The 23126-nt window shown below is 34.7% G+C and overlaps 1 protein-coding gene across 2 annotated transcripts in view; it reads left to right on the forward strand.

Moving 5' to 3' along the window:
- Positions 1-23126, forward strand: part of LOC138703391 (ras-like GTP-binding protein RhoL) — a 204237-nt gene that overhangs the window by 37871 nt on the left and 143240 nt on the right. Inside the window, exon 1 of one of the 2 annotated variants that reach the window (XM_069831218.1) lies at positions 3299-3352. The exons of the other annotated variant lie outside the window; for it this stretch is intronic. Within the exon in view, the coding sequence (XP_069687319.1) occupies positions 3314-3352 (39 nt within the window). The 5' untranslated portion in view covers positions 3299-3313. Of the gene's footprint in view, positions 1-3298; positions 3353-23126 lie in introns of those variants that run through there. 2 annotated transcript variants of the gene reach the window in all.

Genomic DNA, 23126 nt, shown 5'->3' on the forward strand with positions numbered 1-23126 from the left:
CCAACCCACTTCTTTGATATGACGCTATAAAAACAATTACTCTTTGTGGCAAAGACCATGTTAAAACAACACGTTAGGTCACGTATTATTACTGACATTATGCTGTTAAGTGATATTAATTGTTGTCCTTGGGTTACCATTTTTACACGCGATTGTGACACCAGCGTGAATGTTTCTAGCTAGAATTCCTGCCTACTTCGATTCAATTTTCTGTAACAGATTTTGTCTCAATTCTTTAGGCATTGGATATAACTATATTCTATGTAATGAATTTAGCCGCCATGGTGGCTCAGTTAGCGAAGCGCTGGCTTACGACGACCGCGGACCCGAATTCGAATCTCCTCAGCAATGGTGAAGTTGTGGCGGACAAATTTAAGGTTATGAAGATTTGTTTGGGGGCTCTTCCGTCTCTCCCTGTCGTTCCACTAACACCATCCACAATTTCCTTTCACTACAAATTTCCGTCTCAAAAAAAGGACCCACTTGTATTTGCGTACCACCGAACCTATCGTCCGCCATGATGTATGTTCCTCGCGGATTGACCATAGGGTATGTGGTGGTGATGGTGGGTTATAGATGACTCAGGAGTTCTCCCAGATTCTTGCGTGCCTGACGGGAACATTACGACTAATGTAGATTTGTGAGGTATAGTACCTACGGTAAACCACACCACATGGTATGCGGATTTCAATCAATCTATCAATTATATAAAGATGGAGCCAGAGTGAATTGTAATGGCAGGCAGAGTAATTATCTCATACCTCTATGTTAATTACTATCATTGGATTTATTAAAACCACGTACCCAGTTTTGAAAACTATTAGCCCTGTGAACTAGAGTTTATTTTTCCCCTGTTAAGAATTTACGATCAATTAATGAATCAATTTTAATATTCTAAGTTTTAGACTGTTATAATTAGCATGGGCAGAGCATCTACATTGAAAATGTACAACAATCGTGTTCACAATTATCAGTATTGTAAAGAATTATGTGAATAACGCAAAAGCCCGGAGAAATGACGCCTTTTGGCAGATATCAGTGTCGAAGGCGAAGACAAATCCCGAAAAAGGCGACCCCAATGAAGTCTTGAACGTTAATAATTTAGAAAAAGGTGGAAATATTTAGAGGGAAGGGATTAGGTTCGTGGTCCATTTCTTTTAGATCTCATTTCGACATTTGTCTTAGCGCCGAGGGAAACCACGGAAAAACCATGGGCGGGATGAGTTGATGACTCGAAAGGAATGCGTAGAGTAGTTGATTGTGGGTCCGGCTTAGTCGGGCAGCACAATCGTCACGTAATTCATTCCATCACGACTGCACAAAAAGTCTACTTGGGCTGAAGTGTTTAGGGATGCTCCATGTCCTAGCTGATGAGCATTTCTGTACCTCTATACATTATATTAGCTATTATTGGTCTTGCGCCTTGCTTATATAACTAACGAATCCGGTTACTTGTGTGTATGTGGTACTACTGCCGAGAAAAAGAACGAAATCATTAACCAACGTGTTTAACTGTAGATCAGGCTTAGAGAACTGGGCGACAACTGTAGCGTTACGTCACTCATCGGATACGTCACTCACCCCTTCCTTCTACCCCGCGTCATTGACTTGGTAGGGGAGTGATTTGTATTCAGTGTCCGTCTTATGTGATTTCGTACGGGCCACAGATACGTCATTCAACGCCGGTGGACTGTGGACGGGGAACCAACGCTTTCCCCATGCTTTCCACCTCTCTCTCTGTATCCCTCCTGTAGATTATGATTATGATTATTACTACTACTACTACTACTACTACTACTACTACTATTATTGTAAAAAAATAAGTATTTCTGGACAGCTGCCATATCATCACCTTCATAAGATCAGCCGGTATCGCCTTTGCCTGTTGATCCGTAACTGTACAGTAATGGCAAAAAAACCAGACCGGCCTTGTAGCTGATTTCAGTCACAGATTCAAATTTTGGTGCTTAAATGCGACAGGCTCATGTCAGTAGACTTACTGGCATGTAAAAGAACTCCTGCGGAACAAAATTCCGGCACATCCGGCGACGCTGATATAACCTCTGCAGTTGCGAGCGTCGTTAAATAAAACATAAACTATCATTTAACATTTCAAATTTTGCTAGTCACAAAACACATCCATCTTGTATAATTAATTGTAACAATAAAATTTATTGCATTTGTTCGATTCTTACCGTCTTTTGTTTCCTTCAATAACTCAAACTTACAGACGAAAAAACTTTGAGAGTTTTATTTTCATCTGGCATCAATAGGCCTATTACATTTCTACCTCTATTCAGCAAAGATAACTACGTATTTTTACATTAAATAGCAGTACATACCTCTGGCTTCACTATCCATATTGAAATTACCACAGTTTGACACAATACACAGTACAGGATTCTTTTGTATCAGCTACAAGGGTCGGTCCGGTTTTTTTTGCCACTACTGTACAGTATAAACCAATCATAATACTATATGAAGCTTTAGTTAAGGGCGGTGGAATGATGGAAAACGGGAGGACCCCGAGAAAATTCTCAAGAACCTTGGCTTTGCCTACCACAATTACGACTCCGACGACCCAGGGATTCGAATCCAATTCCGCAGTAATAGCAAGTCAGTGCTTGCCGACTGAACACGAAGGCGGGTTATTATTATTATTATTATTATTATTATTATTATTATTATTATTATTATTATTATTATTCAACTCAACGTTATCTTTATATAAACAATAACATTTTCTTCATAATTTTGTTTTAAATATTGGGTCATGTGTCTGATGTCGATTTTACTCCATCTTCTTCCTAGCATTTTCTATCTTTGAGTTGAAAATTTATAGTTTTAGTATTCCGTTTGGTTTATATTTTCCAAAGTGTTCTTTCCAGTTCGATATATTTGTATTAATTTTGAAATTCTTTGAAATTACAGTTTGTATTTTTCTGAAATGTTGTAATTTCACTTGTGTTCCGAATTGTAAACCAGGTACCTTTTGCTCGTCAATTTAATTTCCATTGTCTTGAGTATTTTCCATCTACTTATTTTATTATCCATACCTCGTTTCCGTATGCTGATATATGTAAACAAAACTACAATTAATCGAATATCATAGGCAATGTGGGGAAACTTGTGCATCTTAAGTAAATTTGTTTGAAAGGGTTGGTATAATGTGAAAATACTAAGACGCGATTTTAGTTGCGAACGGGAAGAGCTTTGTGTCAGGTGGCTGACGTAGTTACTTTTATCTTAATCTGTCTTAGTGGTGGTGTACGTATAATTAAAATAAAGTGAACATTCAAATTTATTTATAACAATGATGGAATATATATTCGGAGACGACGTATTCCCACGGGTATGTACAGTATATCCTTCTGAATCTATTAAAAATAACACTACGTAAGTTCTGTGTATTATGTCTTACATGAATTATTATTAATGATTGGAAATTGTATGTAAAAATCGTTCATATATATATATATATATATATATATATATATATATATATATGAACGATTTTTATATATATAGCCTATATATACACATAAATGCGTGTATACATACATATAAGCATACACACATACATAATTTATACAGTGAACAAATGAAAACTTTAATATAGTACTGGTAGGTACATTCAAGTTATATTACCGTAATTGGAAAAATGAGCATTGAGGTAGTTCCGGTGATTTTGGAAGTGAAAATAGTCGAATTTGTAAAGGATTTCTTGCGGTTATGGATTTCAAAAGTGAAGTTTTTATAACTACTGGAACATAGAGCATATTAAATAGCGGAACTTCTTTTGAATAACTGTACCGGTATGAATTCTAGAAAATGTTAGATGTGTTTTCTTAAGCCAGCATTTAGATCTCAGAACTCTTAGTTATGAATTTAGGAATTAATAATCTTATTTACGACGTGCGATGTACTGAAAGTGAAATGATTAGAATAAGAGATTGAAATAAGATTATTAGACTGATAATGAAGATTTTGAGACGACCAAATGACTATAGAAATTGGGAGTTGAAATAAAGATATCATGGAAGACGTCAAACAATGAGCTGTTTTTGAGTTACATTTATTATTCTAAATTTAATTGAAAAGTATTATCTTAAAAATGAATTTCCTAAAGCACGCTGTACTAAACTGCCTCCTAAGAAAACCTATGGGTCATCCATTAAAGAGATGGGACGAAAAATCTTTGTTGATATTTTAAGAAATCTCGAGCGATATGAAATAGTATCTTGAAAGGAAGAAAATAAGTTTACTAGTTTATTCCATACTTTCTTGATGAGACTGTAAAATTAATTCCAACTAATTTGATCTGCAGTCGTTTGTCTATACTCTGACATACTGCAGTTATTCTATAATTGAACGACGAAGAATATCGTCTCTTAGAAGCTTAGCTTCTCCTGCTACCTTATTTTTTGTTTATGTAGGTACTAATGCTTACTGCTCTGTTTACAAAACGAGTTTCCCTCCCAGTTCTTCAGTCCATCTGTTCGTTGGGCTCTATTGAGGCGGGACCGTCAAATACTAGGCCTACGCATGAGAACATCACTCGCAATGGATGTATAAAAACAGGTTTGTACCAGTGCGGGTTCCATTTATCCAAGGCGCTGTGGACGGGATGATAAGATTGATGGTTTTGGGTTTCCTGTCTGCTTACAGTGATAGATTTTGCAGCAGGTCTATACAATGAGCTCTTATTGATCAACTTTGCATTTATTTATTTAGTTCAATTCTATAGGTCAGTTTATCCGGAAATTTCGTAAAATAGTAAAATATTAATGATTTAAAAATGTTATTAGAATGTTCCAAAATTATACAGTTTCTGTTCTTGGTAGTTTCCTAGTAATCGGTACTCGTTACATAGGTCGTTTTTATGTTTATACAGTGGCTCCTTTCTGAAAAGAATATTAATAGTTTGTTACTAGATGTGATTCTAGTCAGTTTGTAATATTTTTTTGGTCCAGGGAAAATATACATCTTTTATATTATACAGGAACGTTATTTTATTTTTACTTCAATTTTTATTGTACCTGAGTTTTTTAACGTACTTCACTCCCACCCCTTCTACTAATGAAGTTCAACCGTTCTCCAAAAAGAATCAAGACCGCATATACAGTCATAGTAGCCTTACGGTCATAGTAAACAGTACGTTCCAAAAATATATTCGCATTTTCCAATGACGAAAGAGCTTTCAATATTGAATCATTTTCGCAAAGGTACTGTCGTCCATTTGCCTACGTCGCATCCTGGTTTCCCCCACCAGCTTCTATTCGCCTCTCTATAAAGGCTAGTGGCTGGCCTGTCTTAGCTCTTTTCGGAGAACATTAATTTCTGTTAGGAATTGGACGTTTACATAATATTATACAACTGTTTATAATAACTTAAATAAAAGGGCCTTGTTAAGTAAGTAACTGTCACGTGATTTCGTCCCTTTCTACGACCCTGCGACAAAACCACTTGGACAGACAATAGATAGCATGTCTGAGTAATTTTATCTTTTCGGATCGGGCAGAAGTGAAGACTGAATTTACAGCATGTAAGGTACTCTTTTATAGAGTAGGTACAGAATTATTTCAACGTGAGTTACTAGTACGAAGGACGAAACCGGTAATTGGAATTAGGTATTAGACTTATAGTGCGATAATATGCACATTAGAACTGAAGCCTGTATCGAAATGAACGGCCACCATTATAAAAAAAACGTGTTTAAATATCCATATTATGATTATTTTTCAATTTGACTTCATTCTCTATTCTACAGTATATGCTAATTTGGTGTAGACAGTATAATATATACACTGCATAATGAATACGTCCGCATGGACAGTTCAGTTCGTGAGTAAAAACACTTATGGCCGGTTTCACCAACCTTCGTTATCATTATAACGTCTCGTTAAATAATTTAATGACACGTTAGTCAGTTTTTGTGTTTCACCAAGTATCATTATTGCTAACGCATCTTTAAATTCATCGTTAATTTATTAGGACCTATTCGTCGGGTTAAAACAGTAACGATGCGTTAAGAAGTCAACAACATGGCGGACGTAATTATTCGATGATGAAGTTCTTTATTTAGAACTTCAACATAACGACGAACTTATATGTTGTAATAACACTCGGAATAATCATTTTGAAGATTTAAGTGATAAAGAATTCCACGAAAGCTACACATTAAGGAAATAAGTAGTAAGAATGATTCTAGAAGAAACTGAATACCGGTATACTGTATAGGTTAGAATACGACAGATAGAAATCACCCACTTAATGCCTCTTCAACAGATTCTTCTCGTTTTAAAATAATGTTGCGGGAAGTTTTGAAATAGTAATTGATGATATGAACGGGGTATCAAAAGCTGTATTGTCTAGATATGTGAATAAATTATCAGACGTACTACCAACATTACAATAGTCATTATTTCTATAGGCCTAATAAGCTTATAGCTAAATTTTATGTTGTCATAGACAACATAGATTGTGTACATGTTCCAATCGTATATCCTAGCAGTAATATAGCCAAAAGATTCTGCAATAGAAGATCCTATTTTTCCTTCAATATGCAAACAATTTCATAGGCCTATGTAACGCTCCGCATAGAAAAATTGTGGCTAAACTAGCGCTGAGGTAGTTTCCTTCGTACTCTGCTTATACACCTTGCACATACGAATCTGTGACAGGTTATGTTTGATTAGTTTAATTTTTTGTTATGCCTTGCATATACGATCAACTGCATCATTACCACAAAAAAATCCCTTATAAGTTCAACGATTTTCACTTTTACCTCAGAACTACCTCAGCGCTAGTTTATTGAAATTTTAATAGGTTAGAATACGACAGATAGGAATCACCCACTTAACGCCTATCCAACAGATTCTTCTCGGTTTAAGATAATGTTACGGTCTACACGGATAGCACAACATTCCAAAGGAGGATGCCTTTTAAATGAAAAGGGTGCAAAGAGATTTTCTTTTAGGAGACAATGGATACCCCTTAAAATCCAATTTAATGACATCTCTCCTGAATCCTGCCACACAAGCATGGCAAAATTGTTACAGGGTACTAATAAATCTGCATGAAATACAGTGGAAAAGTAGTATGCAATTTATGGAAGAGGCGATTTCCCGTCCTAAATTTAGGCCTAATATAACTGCTTAGAATGCTTTGTATATAATTAATTGTGGCATCAATTTTTAAGCTGACGACCTTGTAGTCAGCTAAATTTTCTCAGATTTCCTTTAGAAGCTACAATTTAACTGCTCTACATTCCTATTATTTACATTTGGAAGCAGCTGTCTTTTTTTTTTAATTGCGGTATGACAACATACTGTATTTAGGAAGATGTTCTTAAAATTACTGCCTCTTACCCGTTTGCCTATGATTGTTTCTTCATGCCAAACAAAGTCAGCCATGATCATATGTAACCAATGAAATTCGCGATTTCGAAGCCATGGTCGTATGAAAAACAAAACATGCAAGATACAAGTACAAAATCCCCTCGTTAGTAAACGTCTGTTAATTTTAAAGATACGAGGCTTGGTGAAATAGTCAACTTTTAAAGATTCCGTTAAAATTAAACGATCCATTTGTTGACAAGTCGTTTGTGCTGATTTAAAGAAGCTTGGTGAAACCGGCCATTATTGTTATTACAGTACTGTATTTTGATTAAACAAAAACCTAATGAAAATTATCAAATTTAAAAGCGTGATATTTCCTAGTTTACGTAAATGGATGAACTACTTTTCTTCCCTTCTATACCTAGTAAAGTGATTTGTTTGTATATTACGCCAGTATCATCGAACTCCAGTCGTGGAAGGGGGTAGTAAACGGTGTTTCCGGTTCTTAACCGTTGATCCAAAGGTATAGCCAGGCTAATATTAGAAATGTTTAGTAAAAATAAAATGATGTCCCTGTGGCCCGGGTTCGAATCCCGGTCGGGGCAAGTTACCTGGTTGAGGTTTTTTCCGGGGTTTTCCCTCAACCCAATACGAGCAAATACTGGGTAACTTTCGGTGCTGGAGCGCGGACTCATTTCACCGGCATTATCACCTTCATTTCATTCAGACGCTAAATAACCTAGATGTTGATACAGCGTCGTAAAATAATCCAATAAAAACAGCTTATGTAACGAGTACCGGGTACTAGGAAACTTCTCTATTCGCTGTTCTTTAGTTCTCTGGTTTTGGTGCGCAATAAATGATTCTATAGGTCATTCGGTATCTTGTAAAATCTACCTGTGCGTGAGGGGAAGGAAAACGTGGACTGGGAAGCTTCCCTCCCTCGCTACGCTTCGATTTGCGGCTAGCTAGCTCATACTATAAGGTTCTTACTATGAATTACGGTGCACGAATGCATTCGGTTTCACGAGGTAACGAGTGACCTATATATCTTTAAATCTTGTGGATAACACTTCAAGAAAACATGCTTAGACCTACTACAAGTAGGGATGTCACTTGTTACGTCATATAAAACTGAAAAATTCGCGCAAAACGTAAAATCATGCATAACTTCTTTCGACACATTTTTTCTTGTACTTATGTGTCTGTTATAATGTTAATAATGTTCAGTACATTTGCTCAGTGTTTTTAGTGGTCCACAGGATGAAATATTTTCTTCACCTCTTGTACCTAGGTATATAATATATTACACATTAAAGGAGAGAAACGCATGATTTTTGCCTAGGTTGAATTTTAAGGAGTATATAGAGAATTAAATTTAATAGAAAAACACATATGTTGTACAAAGTTTCCTCAATTAGCCGTGTAACTTTGTATACCACCATTAAATGTCAAATTTCACCTATTCAAATATGATTGTTTATGTTTATTATGTATCAACCCATAAAATAAGTACTTTTCTTAAATAATTTACTTTTAAACATCAATTTCAATACATACTATTTTAGTTAAGTATAAAAATATGAGAGAAGTGGTACAGAATTACACCAAAATGACTGCACATGATTGTAGCCCGAGGGTTTTATCTCGAGGGCTACAAATGTACCGAGCGAAAAATTTTATTTCGATTCCGTGATATATGTAATTTTTTCCACGGCCGGGAATAAATTCTCGCATATTATTTCTGAAATCCTTATTACTGAAGTTCGCTGGATCTGTTTCATTGAGCGCATGTGCACAAATGCAAAGGAAATGTCATAGCAACAACGATTGATGTGTTTCATTGTTAATTCTCACCCTTAGGAATAAAAATACTGCATTCTCTCCTACGGAGGAAATGTTATATTTCTCTCCCGATTTGGTAATCTAGAAACCGACATTTACTCCTGATCGTGGAAAAAATATACCCTAGATTTGCGCGCAAAGAAAATCCGTGGCATAATAAAGTTTAATTATCTAGAAATACTCGGAACTTTATCTGGTAGTTAAACTGTTAGCACTATCTCGAACTACGATTATGGTAGTACTATCTTACTCTATGTGTGATACTGGAAAATGCTGAACGCAAACAATGCCAATTAAGTAGGTCAATTTCATTGCTACTTAAGGCTGTTTACTTCGGTTATTGTTGTGATTGGAGGTGAACGTAATTCTCCTTAATTGTCTGCATGCGAGTACTTTTAGGTAGTAAAATGACGAATGTGCACAAATATGTGTCATCAGACTTCGAAGTTGAGGCACACAAACTCAGAAGTTACGTGCATACAGGATAAAGCAGAGCAGCTGACAAGGTAGTCCTCTCCTATTTTACACGCACCGTATCAGTTCCGTTAGGAATTTTTCAATGTAGGCTGAGCAAATAAATAAACTTTTGCCTCAAGGATAAACGTAAATATTATGTTGGCCGGAATACAATGTATTATCGTCTCCCAGGTTTAAAAACATAACATTTTTTTTAGGCCTACAGAGAGTTGTACAGAGCATTACTGCTTACAAAGGTAATTTTTAACAGTTTATATTATTCCTCTACTAACGCGACTGCTCTAGCAGCGTTCATTGGGCTTAACGGCATCTTAATTCTCTTAAATGTTGTTTAAAACTGATTTCAATATCATAGACGTCCATTATAAGCAAAAAACAAAAAAAAAAAAAAAAACAAAAAAACAAACAAACAATAGTGTTATAATTTTGCCTCGGCTGCTTGTGTTTAGGGTTGTAAATTTTAATGGCACAGCAATAAATATAGAGTAAGGGACAAGAAGTGGCAAAGAGGGTGTCACAAACCACCCAATTGGTATACTTTCCTTCCCAAAACATGAATTAACACTTGCCTAACACAAAAGGTCCATAGAAGCACACAGAAATGTTATAATTTGTATTATGGTTTGATAGTTCGAATTTATTCAAGTGTTGCATTTTTTTGCTCGGCAGTGTATATAAAATATGCCAAAATATTTATTGTGCACCAAAATATGTAAAAATATAGAACTTAAAACTTCCGGGCTCTAGACATTACCCTCATCTCCTATTAAAAAGAGCTACTATGTGATCAAATTGCTTCCGAAGTATGTTGGGGCCACCGTAGGGGTCGGTATTCATTAGTTAGTTAATATCTGGATACACATACTGAGAAGTAAATAAGATTATAATATACACAGCTTTCAAAATGAAAGGTATGAAGGAAATTATAATAGACCTGTTTTAAGGATAAATTGACGACAAATTTACTAGGATAAAAATAGGGAAATCTCTGCGGTTACCACACGGCTAATTTGAGGATGGATTCACATACAGTACGTGAGGAGGAAACGATTGGTAACATTTTACAACCATCATGAAAGGTAATGCAAGTATTAGCTCACGGATCCCACAAGACTGCATGAGAATCATTACATGCTACTTTGTGAGTGACTCGCGTTATGAAGCACAGATCTAGAAGCATGTAATTTAATTAAGAAAAATTCCATAGACATTACATGCTGTTAACGTTAATGACAGTGCAATTAAGCAAACTGGAATTGAATCTTGAGCGCACAGCTAGCTGATTGTCGGGTTTCTATACCCCAGGACGGGGTTCGAATAGTTTGTGAACAATAACGGTGTTGGGCAGGTTTTCTCAGGGAAATTCAGTTTCCTTTCCATCTTTACATGCATCATCCATTACTGTCTTGTATTATTTACGATCCGCGAGAAAATTGTAGATTTTAAGCCTGCATTTCTTACTTGTTCTAATCTTTTAGCACGCAGTGGAGTAGGGATCCATCAAGTAAACTAGTCACTTGAATGAAAAAGAGATCGTAATATCTGTAATGTTGGCAATGCCGAACATTCGCTTCATAAATACAGGGACATCATTTTATTTTTACTAACATTTTTAATATTAACCTGGCTATACCTTTGGATTAATGGTTGCGACCCGGAAACACTTTTTACTACCCCCTTCCACGACTGGAGTTCGGTGATATTGGCGTAAAATACAGACAAATAACTTTACTAGGTATAGGAGGGAAGACAAGTAGTTCATCCATTTACGTAAAGTAGGAAATATTGCAATTTTGAGTTTGATAATTTTTATTAGGTTTTGTTTAATCAAAATACAGTACAGTGTTAACAATAATTGTTTTTACTCACGAACTGAGTTATCCATGCGAACGTATTCATTATGCAATGTATATTATATTGTCTACAGCACATTAGCGTACAATATAGAGAATGAAGTTAAAATGAAATATAATCATAATACGGATATTTAAACACATTTTTAAAAATGGTGACCGTTCATTTCGATACAGGTTTTAGTTCTTTTGTGCATATTATCGCACTATAGACTATTGCATATATTTCCAATTACCAGTTTCGTCTTTCATATTTATTAACTCATGTTGAAATAATTCTGTACCTACTCTATAAAAGAGTACCTGCAAATTCAATCTTCACTCTTGCCCGAGCCGCACAGATAAAATTACTCAGACATGCTATCTACTATCCGTCCAAGTGGTTATGTCGCAGGGTAGTAGAAGGGGGTAAATCACGTGATAGTTAATTACTTAACGAGGCCCTTTTATTTAAGTTGCCTAATATTACGTAGACGTCCAATTAGTTCCTAACAGAAATTAATGTTTTCAGAAAAGAGCTGAGAAAGCCCAGCCGCTAGTCTTTACAGTGGAGCGAGCAGATGCAGATGGGGGAATCGGGATGCGACTTAGGCAAACGGACGACAGTTTACCTGTGCGAAAATATGATTCAATATTGGAAGTCTTCGTCACTGGAAAACGCGAACATATTTCTGAAACGTACTCTAAGTTACTCACTAACTCAGTACTGCTTACTAAATGCGGCCTTGGTTCTGTGTGGAGGACAGTTGGAACTTCGTTAGTAGACGGGGTGGGAGTGAAGTACATTCAAAAACTCAGGTACAATAAAAATTGAAGTAAAAATAAAATGATGTCCATATATAACCTTACATCTATAAGCTGTGAAATGTAAAATATGCAATGCGAGAAGAAAATTACGTACTATATAAAGTTAGAATTGTACTATTGTATAGCCTATAAAGTGCAACTGTAGATTTTAACAGCTTATTTCTTGGATAGAGTACAACAAAAAATTTTAATTCCATATTAGTCACAAATAAATACTTTTCTCATAATAAAAAAAAATTTCCCCTTAATGTTTTGTGTTAAAACACTGTTTTACTCCATAAGTATTATCCGTAGGATTCCTATTTTTACTCTTATTAAAGAATGAATATGATGATATTTAAGTATTACTATTAATACTACTACTACTTTGTTATTGTTTCATTGTATATTTCACTTCTGATAGTGTGGAAGAGAAGGCCTCATGGCCTTAACTCTACCAGAATAAACAAATAAATAAATAAATAAATAAATAAATACATACATACATACATACATACATACATACATACATACATACATACATACATACATACATAAATAGGGAATGATATATCCCTTTTCAGTTTTTCAATAAAATGGACGGTTTTCTTATAAATTAAATAAAAAATTAACAGGTAGGCCTATTATTATTTCTACCAATAAGAAGACTGGCAACTCTACTGCAGTCACTAAGAGATGGAATACCACTATTCAGACCGGGCCCGTGCGTGTATTGGTAAGTGATGCGCTGTTGCCAAAGTACGCAGATTTTCAGCGTAGTTTTCTAATTAAACATGCACTTAATTACAAAACGCATAATAGGTTTTTATTTATTTTAATGTAGCCTATTCTACTGCTCCCTTCAATATGCACGATTATTTCACTTTCGCCCTGTGTATAATTATGCAGAGAGTTAATTAATACGGGGGAAACCTTTGGCGAATAGATATAGCACCTAAAAACAACCGACAAAAATTAAATGTAAATATTGTGCTCAAAATGGTCACCATGAATTCTGTACAGGCCTCTAAGCTTTCCATCATGAACTGTCATACTTTTTTCCCATATTCCGGATGTCTGTTGTATTTAGGCTACTGACATCCTTCTTCAATATGCCTGTGAAGAATTTTAATATTCTCAATAGATCTTGAATGCACAATAAAATTACATTTAAATGTCCCTGTAAGTAAAAATCCAGTGAATTGAAGTCGGGAGAACAAACAGGTCAGAATCTTGGTTACCCACGAAATCAGGGAATTGCAAACTTAGAATCGTTCTTGCAGCAAGATAAAAATGGTGCCGTGCCCCGCCAACAGCAAATAATAAATCTCGAAGCTTCAGCTGCCTCTTATTCCCATTTTCCAGGCGACAGTAATCAATAGATCCAATTTTTTTGTTACGAGATCTACTGATTTAATACATATAACCCACTGATGTAAGAACTAAACCACATTAAATAAAAAAAATACCTGTAATTAAAAAACAAAGCGAAATTGACAATAAGCCTACAGAATAAACCGTAAGTAATGTAATTAATTTCAGGGAGTTATTCTTTAAGATATTTCAATCGAAACGATTTAATACAATTTTGCTCGGTTTTGCTTCCTTTTTGAGATAAAAATTGTTTTATATAAAACACTTCATAGTGTGTTTTGTGAAAGCCATTGATTGAATTCCAACATGCTTAGACGAGTAGTGTATTATGATAATTTTTAAACTTTTTTGTTTGAAATACTTCAAAGAATATCCCCTGAAATTAATGACATTACTTACGGTTCACTCTATATATTTGCATGAAATGTTTTGCTTGTTTTAGCGTTTTAGGTGCACTATTCCCCAAAAATTTCCAACGTACTAACACTTTGTATATAGTCTACATAATTATTATATTATATTATATTATATTATATTATATTATATTATATTATATTATATTATATTATATTATATTATATTATATTATATTATATTATATTATGTTATACAGAATAATTTTACGAAGGAGATCATAACTTTAGAATATGGTTTTTAATCGTTGGCTTCCGATTTTGGTCAGTTAATGAGCTATGGCTACTTCAGTTTACAAAAATAGCTACGATTTCGTAGCTCTAATCACGTTTAGGGACTGATAGCCAGAAAATTTACACTTGATATCCACGTAGGTCAGTTTTATCACTATTTTTCCATGCGTTCATCCCCTTAAAAAGATACGGGGCGACCCACATTCTTAAGTCCTATGTTCGGATAAAGTGCATACCAATGCAATTAGCAGTACCATTTATAGACAAAGCAGTGGGAAAATTTTCCACAGAGTACTTCATTTTTCTCTTCCTACAACTAATGTCACTAAGCTCTATCATCACTATCATAGCTTATGTAGGCTACATAATTTTAAAAGTGGTTTAGTGCGATACCGTAAAATGAACACATGCGTGCTTTTTGTCATGCTTGAGAATGAGTTTTCCCCACGGTTAGTTTGAAGTGTGCAATAATATTTTAATTAAAAGCACTTACGTGTATTTGCTGCATGTTTCATAACGTTTGTACAAACAGCGGTTTATTTTACTGTTGCGACAGGAAGTTGTAATGCGTTTACACTCCCATTTACAATTTTAATGAAACACGGAAAGAACTAGCGGCACATTATTTTACATCTGCTGAGTCGGACGCCTTGTCACGTAACAAAGAACTATATGAAGACCGCTTATGTTGGTGATGATGGTGGGTACAGTCTCTCTTGTATTTTAAGGCACTGCATTTATTTCTCATTGCCCACAGACTAGAAGAAATGTTGCTAAATTACGAAGCACCTATATAAAAATATTATACACATGTTTTCAGCACCGCTGATACTGAAACAATTCTTCCGGCATTTCTTTTCCAGTTATTAAATAAGTGATACCGTGCACAGTATTTTCAAATGCAAGAACCTTCCTGGACTCATTTGTCGTCTTCTGTTATCTGTTGGTTATGATGCTGATCGTTGAATAAATTGGATTTTAAAAGGTGGTAACATCCTTAGCATGACTTCCTCCGGGTAGGAAGTAAAGCTGTGATGAACGTGTCGTTTATTTACGCCATCTAAAACAACTCTGTCTCTGATGGGGTGCTCCGGGTACGCGTATTTCTCGCCTACGTTGAATTTTGACGTCGAATAACATCTGCAATTCAAAGCTTGGTTAAGTAAAATACTAGCTACTACTGCTACTAATACTGCTAGCTACTGATATTACTACTACTACCTACTCCCTATTAATTCTTCTAGCTACTACTACTATTACTACTACTCCCTACTAATACTTCTAGCTACTACTACTTACTACTACTACTACTACTACTACTACTACTACCTATTAATTCTTCTAGCTACTGCTACTACTACTACTACTACTACTACTACTACTACTACTACTACCTACTAATACTTCTAGCTACTACTAACTACTACTACTACTACTACTTATTAATTCTTCTAGCTACTACTACTACCTACTAATACTTCTAGCTACTACTACCTACTACTACTACTACTACTACTATTACCTATTAATTCTTCTAGCTACTACTACCTACTACTACTACTACCTACTAATGCTTCTAGCTACTACTACCTACTACTACTACTACTACTACTACTTATTAATTCTTCTAGCTACTACTACTAATACTACTACCACCTACTAATACTTCTAGCTACTACTACTATTACTACTACTAGCTACTAATATTTCTATTACTACTACTGCTACCTACTACTACTAGCTACTATAGTCCCGTCGCTCTTATTTCCGGCAGCCAATCACGTTGCAGGTCGGCTACATTTAAATGTGTGCGTCTTGTGATTCGCTGATAATTACGTTATGCATTTCCTAAGGCTCGATAAATACTTAATACAATCGCCCGCCATTTTGGGTCTTTCGTTGGTGTTCGTAGAAAGCACACGAGGACGTTATTTGCCGCTCAGTTATTTGCTCAGTTACAGTGCATTTGATTCATTATCATAGGAGCTACGACATGATAATGTTTAACATTGTGGCAAATAGATTCCTCGTCTGGTAACTCGGCAATGAAAGAACAAAAATGGAGAACGATACTACCTACCTAGACTTTATAGAGCCTTCACGTCCTAAGACGTAAGCAAAGAGAAGGAGTCACGCCGGGAATAACAGCGTCGCGACTATAATACTACTAGCTAATACTGTTGGTAGGGGGATCATTGTGCTGATCACACGTTACCCGAGTGCGAGCTGGATGATCATCTCTGCGGAGGCATGTGGACGTGAGGCCAGTAGTCGGCTATTCGGTCCTGGTCCTTCATGGGTTATCACATTACGGTTGTTTATTATTATTATTATTATTATTATTATTATTATTATTATGAGTTACTGACTGAGAAGAAACTGCCTACTGAAGGATGCACTGGAAGGAATGGTGAACGGGAGAAGAGTTCGAGGCAGAAGAAGATGTCAGATGATAGACGACTTGAAGATGTATGGATCATATGGGGAGACAAAGAGGACGGCAGAAAATCGGAAAGATTAGAGAATGCTAGGTTTGCAGTAAAAGACCTGCCCTTGAACAGAGCACTGAATGAATTACTATTATTATTATTATTATTATTATTATTATTATTGATGATGATGATGATGATGATGATGATGATGTAGTAAAGGAAAATAATTGTCTCCAGAGATGATGCTATGAAGGTGGGTAATGTTAATGGATTGTAGCGTACTAGTTTCTGTTAAGCTTTACGTTAAAATGAAGTGTACATCTGCAGCATTCTTATCTGTTATCTCATCTGTAAAATAAATGTACCAAACCAGCACTATGGGTTTTAAACACAGTATGCCATTCTGCAGCCTCCCACACTGCAGAAGTAAATGAACGCACAGAAAAGATAACTGAAATTACGTAAGTTTCAGGCAGATGCAAGGACTTCCAGCAAGGAAATTTGTGAATGAACTATTTGAGGTCACTGACATCCTGGCAGTTTACTGCGCCTTGAACATCATCTAGTTGCTTAATTCTCTAAGCACACACTTTATTACGGAAATGTATGTAGGGACGTGACATTTCGACGCATTATTAAATGAAGTGCAAAGAGTCTGTTTTTCAGTTGTGAGAAATACGTCTCTAATTCAGTGTCCGACCACTTCTTAGGACCAGCATCATTTAATATTCCGAAATTAATACGATGGAGCTATCTTGATGCTTTAAATGTTACTGTGGATGTAATACAGAATTATGTGTATTATCTGGCATTGTTGGTTAGGATTACATTTAGAAATAGCCCTAGGGAATCCTAAATGGACAAAAGCGTCTTGCTTAGCAAGGTAGTTGTGTTCTGTCAGTCACTACTATAATAGGGATATCTTATGCGAAGTTTTACCGTTAGATGGCAGGAGCATTACATGCGGCACAACATGTTGTAGGGCTATGTTATGTCACGTGCTATACTGAGGATCACGTAAGAGTAATTCCTAAAATACTAATTTGGCCGTCTCTTCGGTGTTGCCAACTAATACTAGATGTCGCCAAAAGAGGATAAAATCGCACAATGCCGTGTACTATAATAATAATAATAATAATAATAATAATAATAATAATAATAATAATAATAATAATAATATAGTATTAACAATAACGATGTCTTACTTACTTACCATATCTCATCTTTATATTGGGAAGGTGTTCTCTAAAAGATTCAATAATAATTTGTGAAAGAGTATATTTTTCTTCTAGACCTCTCGCACATTATGTTAGTAGTTAGTAGATTAGTGTATGATATAATATTAAAATGTATTTTGTCTGAGAACATGAAATTCATTGCTTTGATTAAACAGTTTACGAATCACGAGACCTAACCTAAAAATGTATTTGGTTTGATAACGTGAAATATTAGTATGAATTCCGAAAACGAATGCCACTTTGAAATGTATGCTTTAGAATATTTACTCCATTATTGTAATAAAAGTCCAAACACGAAACAAATTAATTAAAATATGAAATGGTATTTCTATCGATACTCAAGGGCGTGTTTTACACCAAATATGTTATATTTACTTACACTTAGCCTACCTGACTCTAATCTTGAAATTATAGCCACAACACAAAGCAACACATACAATAACTATTATGTAATAATATTAATACTGATATTAATTAATTATTAGTATGTTAAAATTTCACTAGCTTCCAGTAATGGGCTCAGAAATCTAGAACAATTTGAATTTTCAGAATTTAAACTACTGACAACTTGTCACTGCTGCCAACATAACAGTTATAAAATCACTACCAGTTGTATTTCTCAGTACCGAAATTCGAAACAAAGTTGGCAAAAGAAAATTTAACCTGCAAACTAGAAAATCACCATAATCCTTTAGCTTATGTAGTAATGGGGGAAAAATGGTTAGGTTTCACCCTTAGGGTATTAAGTAAGCTGATCCGGACTATACAGTTGATTACGTTTTCCCGCTTGTTGGTTCTCTGTGCGTGTCAAAATTACATTTATAATTATTTTGTATAACCTAGTATAATTTAATATAATTCAGTATTTTCTTACCTCATAATTTAATTTAATTTACAATAAATAATAGAGTAAACTTTTATAATACTGAGCGATTCCCCTTATGAGATTGATGGAGAAATCTGCGGTATGCAGATTATAGATACGAGTAAATTGAATATTCATGCACCTACACGAGAAATTTGAGAACGAGGTGCACGAATAAAAAAATAATAAATAAATAAAATAGGAACTTTGTCAAGGGTGAATTTACCTCTTTAATCATTAGTACCGTAAGTACCGTACGCTAAAAACAGGATATGCAGCCACTAATGTGTTTTTTTTTAATAGGGAAGGGACTATCGATACTGAATTCCTCGTATTTTTTTCTCTAGTTGCAAAAGGCTCAAATACAATGCTTCATAAGATGTTATAATATGATCGTAGTAGTATCACGATTATTCCTGTGTTTTGTAGGTTAAGGACATGCAGTTTTGAATACTATGTAGGATAATTTTGAAAATTTGAAGTAAAACCATGGTTTTAATAATTAGTCTACAGGATATTAAAAACATTATTCACAAAATGGATTTCACTATGACTCGTCCTGGATAATAAACATACCAGTTAATCGCGAATTTACTGCAGGCGTAAAATGCAAGCGTAAACTTCGGAGACTCCTAGAAGTACTACTGAATATAATTTAAGCTGATATAGCTTGCTGTCGAGGTTGCTTATGATTTTATTAATTTTTCTTTTCCCGCTTCCAAAATGAAACTGTAGCCAGCAATTCCTTAGTTGAAGTACTGTAGTTATTTTTGTTTATTTCGAAGCGCAATTTAACAAGTTAAAATTTTAAGATTTAAATCATATATTCAGAATATTTCGGGACCTGAATGAAGACAAAATACTTTCCCTGGTTATTTATTTATTTATTTATTTATTTAGTTATCTATCTATCTGTCTGTCTGTCTGTCTGTCTGTCTGTCTGTCTGTCCTGGTAGAGATAAGTACATCAGGAACATAACAAAAATTTGGCATTTTGAGTTGTTTTTAGGAGTATTTAATGTACTAATACAGTACATAAATCCTCGATGTTTATCAGTGATCTCAAAATTATAAACATTTAAACATTTAGTATAGAGCTATATGATGCTCATTTACCGGAAAACAAATGCACACGCAAAACGCATCCCTCAAAGTACACGCGCGCTATCTGTTGGTGCTAGTTCAGGATATCCCTATTGAAAATGCAGTTCGATCAATTTATCGCACTTAAAACACAGAGGTGAGTCACAGAGAACAATACCCTTTTTTAAAAGCCAGGTAAAACCGGCAAGGAATTGCATGAATTGATAACCAATGAAAAATCTTGCATAATTTCACAGCTCAGATGCTCCCAATCTTTAAATCTACGTATGTCTGTGAACATTTTTTCTAAAATAAACCTGATGAAAATATGCGTACATGTCTAACAGTCATCTCGTAACTGCTTTACGTTTATTTAGTAATGGTATTTATGCTAATATAGACAGACTCGTTCTGACCAAACAGTATAAGCTTAGGCCAGTGGTTCTCAACCTTTCAGAGACTGCGACCCGGTAAATTATTTTTCTATAAGATGAGGGCCCGGTCCCAACAAATTTACTTGTAAACACCTTTCCATTTTTTTTTAAGTTTATACATTTAACTAACACAAGTATTAATAACTAAGTATGGCGTAGAGCTACGTAATCTTAAGACTTAAGGAGTACCAGTGCTTGAAACTTGGGAAATCATTTTCTTTTCTATTTTAAGTGCATCTCTCTTACACTTGAAGAATTCAAGGGTTTGTTGACTAAAGCTCAATGTTTTGTGATGAAATCTGGAAAAACTCGCGATGCCTTCATAGCTTTATTTCCCAGAACAGTAGCACAAATAACACAGTGAGGTCGTGGCAATTGGTCAGTGTCGAGACATTGTACGAAACCAAATTTTAAGTGGTTGTCCATGTACTTCAGAGTGAACGTAGACTTTTTCTTCTGTTTGTTGGTAGTTTTTCACTACTCTTGCTAGTGGACTTGGGGTGGATGCATCACTAGTTGTTGCATCAAAAACATCAGTACCATAGGCGGAGTTATGGGGGGCACCGCCCCCCCCCCAAACTTGTCTGTACTCTTTTTTTTATTAACGTTAGAAAATATTAAATTCAAAATATTTTTCTTCTTTATTTATGATTAAGTTTCTGTGCTTAAATTGACGAATTAATGTCTTCAGATGTGTCTGGACTATAATATTTATTTTAAATTTTTGAATGTATAATAATTTCTATACCTTATTTGAGGAATGGAAGCACTATAATGTTTCTTTTGTAATAGCCTATACTCATGTGTTAGAAGTCTGCAGGTGTTCAGGCAGCTACTTGGAGAAATATGAATAACATACTGCAGAATAATGCAGAAAAAAGAAAAGTAATCCCGGTATAATGTGTAAACTTAAAGACGAGAGATTAAGTAAAATAATTATAATTTTCATTTCATCTGATATCTTCAGAAAGGTAAGCTTCAGATAAAAAAAGTTTCTGTTAGCACTGTTACGTAGTGTTATTGATATATACATGTGTTGTGTATAACAGAGAAAAATGGGGAGATTATTTTAAGTTATGCCCTGTTATAATTTGTAGTAGACCTGCAGTTCTAGTCGAAACATCATGGAAATGGATGTAACACTGTAAGAAATATGCCCCCCGAAAATACCCTTATTAAATGATGATCATATTCCGATATACTGCACTACGGTCAAGCTATAACGGGGGGAGAAGGTAAATAATGTCCTCCATAACCTTATTATATCGGGAATCTATAGTTTTGCTTGCCCCACCCCCAAGGAAACTGTTCTCTCTCCGCGTATGACCAGTACAAAATTTCTTAATACCAAAGTTAAGCAAAGTCGCTTGTATTTTATTCATATTAATATTTTAATCTGTATGCCTATTACTTTAAAAAAATCGCGACAATCGTGTTTTGAAACAAGCACTTACATATGGATTTTTCAACAGTAATCTCACTAGAGGTTTTGATTTATCTAGAGAAAATCAAAACTCGAGTGGGATTTAATTGACTATTACACGATTAGAAGAAAGTATATAAAGATTAGAAGTAACAAAGTACTCCAATACAATAAAATATTAATTGGCTTATGAAAATACAACTGTCTTCAAATGTATCAACTATCGAACCTGACGATGTCATATCCAGGCCTTGTACACTGGTTTCTGACAAATAAGTATTATTATTATTATTATCATTATTATTATTATTATTATTATTATTATTATTATTATTATTATTATTATTGTACCATCTCAACATTACGCTAGATGGCAGTAGTGTTTTATGATTATGTTTTCTTGTTACCGGTATCAGTTGTGCCAACTATGGAATCATCATTGAACTCTGTGGACTGTTACTAGTCAAGAAGGCATTGTTGATTCAGTTTCATTTTTATTAAAATGCAACATTCCACTTCAATTATCCGAATCCCAGTAATCAACGTCACTTGACAGATGATTTTCAATAAATCTTAATATTAAACAATCTCTGATACGTGACTATCCATAATATCATATAGCAGAAGTTATAACATAACCTAACTAATATACTGTACACAAGTGTTAGAAAAGTTTTAATTAACGACGATGACATAAAAAATAAACATGAATAATTTTAAAAGGAATAATTATTGAATGTACAATTTTCAAATTTGAATGTGGTTGGTGGTTCAATTGATGTTATATTGGACGTGTGCGTAATAGAAGTGAACTCGTTGATTTAGGCCTACATGGTGTATTCAACTTATTCAGGATTTCCGAATGAATAATTTTAAAAGGAATAATTATTGAATGTACAATTTTCAAATTTGAATGTGGTTGGTAGTTCAATTGATGTTATATTGGACGTGTGCGTAATAGAAGTGGAACTCGTTGATTTAGGCCTACATGGTGTTTTCAACTTATTCAGGATTTCCGAATGGTGCTCTTCATTTATTTGTAAATCGGATTTCAGAAGATGCAAAGGTATGATCAGTGATTTTTATTAATTCTTGTTCTTGAATGCCAATGCGAGTCATATTTGAAACTGCTGTGCATCGACTGGAGTGATTTGTAATTTTATATATATTTTTTTTGACGTCCAGACTAGCGCAGTTTCAAATGTTGGCAAACAAAGAAACAAATGCTAGGGACGCGATAAAATTAAACAACTGCTAGGGACGCGATAAAATTAAACAAATGCTAGGGACGCGATAAAATTGTGCGATAAGCAGCCATGATTGGTTGAA

This window comes from Periplaneta americana, chromosome 7 (genome assembly GCF_040183065.1).
Source record: "Periplaneta americana isolate PAMFEO1 chromosome 7, P.americana_PAMFEO1_priV1, whole genome shotgun sequence".
Classification (NCBI taxonomy): domain Eukaryota; kingdom Metazoa; phylum Arthropoda; class Insecta; order Blattodea; family Blattidae; genus Periplaneta; species Periplaneta americana.